Below are 4764 nucleotides of genomic sequence, written 5' to 3'. Positions count from 1 at the left end.
GCTTTCACTGGTGGAAAAATACTGGCAACTTGCTTTGTATTTCTCTTGGCTGGGTTGCAGGCTTACTTTCGGAACTTGCAAACTGCAAATGTGGCATTAGAAACTGAGGCTAGTGAATGACTGCTAGAATAGAATTCATTCAAGTCAAAATATGGCAAATGGAACCATGGGCCCTAAGGTCTAATAAGGTGAATTAAGAAACTGTTGTCTGTTTCCCAATACAAAACAAACACCCAAATAAAATAACCCCTCCTTGCTTAAAAGAATAATGATATACTGTGAGAGCTACCTCATTTGGGGATCTGAATGTATTTCAGCCCTGTCACGAAGTGTTTTGCACTACCACTCACACGAAGATGGTTCCTGGAAACAGCAGGGGTGTGCTGGTGCTAACTGGAGCCCTCACAGGGAATGTCTGTGCTGTCAGCTCTGCCCTGGCACGGCTGTCCTCTGCACCTGTTATGCAGCAGTGGTGCTGACCTCTATCAGGCCGTGTAAGTGGCTGTGTTAAATGGATTGAACTCGGCAGTCCTGTCATGATGCTCTCAGAGATAACGATGAAAAATGTGATGGATTAACAGAATTTCTGCGTTGATGACGCTCTTTCCCAGCAGTGTTTTCTTTGCAATATGGTAGGTGCGGGTCAATGCAGTCTGAGGTGAATACAAACCCGTGCCTTGGCAGCTCCCTCTCCTCTGCGTGTTCGATGCTGGAGAGCATCCGGGGAGCCCTTCCCTGAGCATCAGCCTGTGGGGCAGTGGGAAAGCCATGTGAGCAGCAGAAAAATTATTCCAGAACACACCAGCATGGTGGAAGCTGGGATTCTGTGGCAAATATTGTGTATGCTGAGGGCTTTTTACCAGCATTAAACGTTTTACATTTGTGTATTAGAAATACCTTTCCCTGTTACTCTTAATAAAATTGATTCTCCCTTTCTCAGAGGTGTAATTCTGCCCTAAGAAGAAATACACTTCGCAAAGATTTTGCAGAGTTGTTTTTGGGTTTTATTCTGGAAAAATCCATGGAGTAAAACAAAACCAGAACTGTATACAATTCTGCATAGGGGAAAGTTCACTTTGCTTCTAAAAAACAACTTCATATCAATTTTTTTCCAGTTCCTTGTTAGGGCACGTTTAAGATTTCAGTCCACACCCAAGGGTAGCAGGCAGTGCTAACAGCCATGCTGTTTACAAAAAGACATGCTATGATGCCTTATGGTTTAACAGCAGCAAATTATTCCAGGTTGTTGCTGGGCCTTTAGCAGGGGCTGTTTCTAACAGTCCCGCAGTCTTTTGTTGCTCTGTGCGTTTGTTTTGGCCAAGCAGCATGCTCAGTTCAGTTGCTAAAGACAGCAGCAGCTGGTGGGGGCTGGGCAGGTAGGACTGCAGGGCTGTGAGCTCTGATTCAAGGCTGCTGGTGCAGGACCAGATATTGTTAATGTGCTTCTGTTTTGGGTTTTGAATTTACACTTCCTTAACTACTCAAAATCATGCCAAGTACGTATTCATAACAGGAAGGTAACACACAGTGCTGTCATCTTGAAAACCCATCTAATCTTGAGGAACGGGAATACAGGAGACAAATAAACCCTATCTTGAAACTTTTTTCAGGAGGAAAAGAGGAAGCAGATTGGATCATCTACTCCCACACCTCCTGTCCTGTAGGCTGAAAGTGTCTGGGTGGCTGCCACGATGCCCTTGGGGAGAAGAAAACCAGATAAGCCCCCAAAATGAGACGAGAAGTCTGGCAGTCTGTGTTCTGGTTCCTAGTGAAGTGTGCGTTCTGAGTTACAGAACCACAACGCGTCTGTTCTGTAGAATCAGACAGCCCAGATCAGAGCAAAGAAATGAAGCTGCTGCCCATGCTGTGTGGGAATGGCACCTTTCACAGCAGCCAAATTCCTGCGGGAGTCCTCTGTAGTGACAGAAGTGCAGCTACAGAACGCTCCCCAGCTGCTCTCCTGCAGCGCCGCAGGGGGGACGTGCACAGCACAGCACGTGTGTTATCTCTGTACAAGGATAACAACAAGGGGATGCAATGATTACTTCTTTTCTGCTGCAGGAGGTAGGCACTGCCTCAGTCTTTTTGCCTCTGTAGAAACAGAAAACAAAACAAGAGCTCCTATCTTCTAACTTCTCAGTCTGTTGTTGTCAGATGTGCTTCGCTTTCCATCTTTAATCCATCTCAGAAGCCAAACAGCAGTGCTGTGCTGCTTTGGGCTGCGCTCTGAATTTACTTTCTGAGCGCAAAATTACAGCGCTGGAAAGTAACACAGAAGTGATGCTTGCTATTATTGCAGAAATCACAGCACATGAGCCTCGAGATACAAGTGCAGTCATCCCATCTATCTAAACCACACTGATGAGCCTGCATGCTGTGCGCTCTGCACAGAAGCTAAACGATAACAAAATGGAACTAGTCCCTTAACAAGGAATTTTGGCAAGCTGCTCCATGTGACTGGAAGAGCAAAAGCAGGTGGGAGGCATTTAAGTTAATCACTTGGGGCAGGTTTTTAACATCTGTAAGAACTGTGGTTGGCAGAACAAGAGAATTGTAGCAACTTGTTTTAAAGATCTATTTCTTACAACAAGATTTAAGACATTTAATGCCCCTTTTGCAAATTCCAGCCTTCCCTGGTCTCTCTCACTCCTCTGTGTGATTTGCAGAGCTGCCTGTTGCTGTTATCACAGCTCCTTCTCCATACCTGTGTTAATGCTCATTCTTTCTGAGAGCTTCAGTGCAAATTAAAGACATGATTTTGTTAACACAGCTTGAGCTGTCAGCTGAAAACAAGAAAGCACCAATCCTGGATCAGTCATTGAGACTGGAACACCCTGAAGCTCCGGTGCTCCTTCTCATCATCCACCTTGAAAACAGCCTCTGGGCCACTGCATGAAGGTGGTCTCAGAATCTTTTGCTTTCAGCTGTCACTCAAAGCACCCCATGCTTCTGTGATGTGTGCAGTCAGTTTGATCTGAGCGCACTTTAGCTACCGGAGGAGACGGCATCGTTACGTACGTGCAGGGACTGACAGTGCTATGCAGAGCTCTCCGAGTGCGTGTCTGCAGCGGGGAACAGGGAGCCGTCCCAGGGCAGGAAGGCAGCACAGCTCTGGGACCCGCAGAAGCAGGGCTTTCTCAGCACGTTACCTTCTTCTGAAGCTTTCTGCTCTCCCCCACTTAGCGGGAAGTTACGGAACCTCCCAGAATAATCGTAACAAAGCTCCTCTCCGGCAGAAATATCGGTGGCAGCAAAAAGCGCCAGCTTAGGCACCATGGAGTCGACCCGGACGGGCACCATCACCAAGTTGGGCTCACAGGAGTGGTTCAGGAACCTGCCCACGTTCCCGACGTACGTGGGGTCAACGAAGGTCTCCATCACCTGCCCGCTGTGCAGGTGCTCCCGCACGGCTATGATGTAGTTGCAGTCCTGGGCCGTCTGCGCGCGGGCCCTCCTGCGCGCCTCAGCGAAGCCCAGCACCTCCCCGGCGTATTCGCAGACAAACGTCCCCTCGGCGATGGCTTCCAGAGCGCGGACGCCCCACCCCTTCTTGGCCGTCTTGAACACTTCGAGCCTGACCTGCAGGCCCCTCTGCACAACCCTGTTCTCACAGCCGTCCCCGCAGCGGCACATGGCGTTGCACTCGAAGAGCGGCGCGGCGCACCGCCGCAGACACGGGCAGGAGCGGGCGCTGCAGGAGCGGGCGCGGCACGGGCAGCCCGGGAAGGTCACCTCGGTGGGGTCGACGGCTCCGTCCGCCCCGGGCACGCTGTCCGGGCTGTACTGCGGGGAGAGCGGCAGTCAGAGCCCGCGCGGCGCTACGGCCATCGGAAAGGCCGCCTGGGCGGGAAGGACGGCGGACGCGCAGCGGCACCGCGGTGCTTCCAACGGACGCGCACGCGGCGCTGTGTGCAGAGCGGCGCTCGGGCCGTCAGCGCGGCACTGCGGGCGGTTCCGCCCCGGGCCGCCTGCGGGAAGGACGCGGCTCGCTCCGGCTCAGCTCGGTGACGCCGATGCCCCCGGAGGTGAGCGATCTCAGCGCCGCGAAACGCCGCGTTTCATCGCCCGGCCGACACGCACCCGAGGGCCGCCCCGCCCCCCGCTCTGCCCCGCGTACCTGGAACGGCGGCGGGGCTCTCCCCGGGCGGCCACAGCGCCACGGCCACGGCCTCCAACCCGCCGCTCACGTCTCGCCCGGCCGCCATGGCGTAGCCCCGCCCTCGCCCCGCGGCGATTGGCTGCCCGGGCCGCGGCCGCTCCACCATTGGCGGAGGGGATGGGGCACCGCGCAGGCGCTTTGGGAGCCCTTAAGGGGCGTCGCGGGGGAGGAGGGCGCCATGTTGGGGGCGTGGCGGTGCCGTCACGCAGGCTGAGGTCGCTGCCCTGCGCGGGGCGGTCCGTCCGTCCTGTGCTCCCGTACCGGTGGCGGTTTGCCGCTCCGAGCACGTCCTGTGGCCGTTTAACTCCCTGCCTTTGCTGGGGGGGGTCTTAAGAGTGATTTTTCTCGGAGCTCTCGTCCTGCCGGGGGGGATGTAAGGAGGCGATGTCCCGCTCGGCGCGGCAGAGCAGCGGCGCTCTGAGGGCGGCCGGGTTCCCGGGCGCTGTGTCACCGCGTGGGCTCGGCTGTGCGGGTGAAGCACACGGCCTGCCGGGGTTTGTTCGGCTGCATTACAAACCGTCCTGCTTTAAAGGGTGTTGGTAATGCAAAACGAAGGACCAAGAAGCGCCCTGATTTGCTGTGGCTGTGGCACCTGCACTGCACTG

At 54.3% G+C, this 4764-nt stretch overlaps 1 protein-coding gene across 1 annotated transcript; it reads right to left on the bottom strand.

Moving 5' to 3' along the window:
- Positions 1–981: 981 nt before the first annotated feature.
- SETMAR (SET domain and mariner transposase fusion gene) lies at positions 982–4265 on the bottom strand. Its single transcript, XM_015293179.2, is given in 3 exon segments — positions 982–3783; positions 4118–4126; positions 4128–4265. Coding segments are annotated over 3 exon segments (894 nt in total). The 3' UTR covers positions 982–3036.
- Between the last annotated feature and the right edge of the window lie 499 nt (positions 4266–4764).

The sequence above is a fragment of the Gallus gallus genome, chromosome 12, assembly GCF_016699485.2.
Source record: "Gallus gallus isolate bGalGal1 chromosome 12, bGalGal1.mat.broiler.GRCg7b, whole genome shotgun sequence".
Taxonomy (NCBI): domain Eukaryota; kingdom Metazoa; phylum Chordata; class Aves; order Galliformes; family Phasianidae; genus Gallus; species Gallus gallus.
The sequence above is the reverse complement of the archived record's forward strand: the minus strand, read 5'-3'. Positions and strand labels throughout refer to the sequence as shown.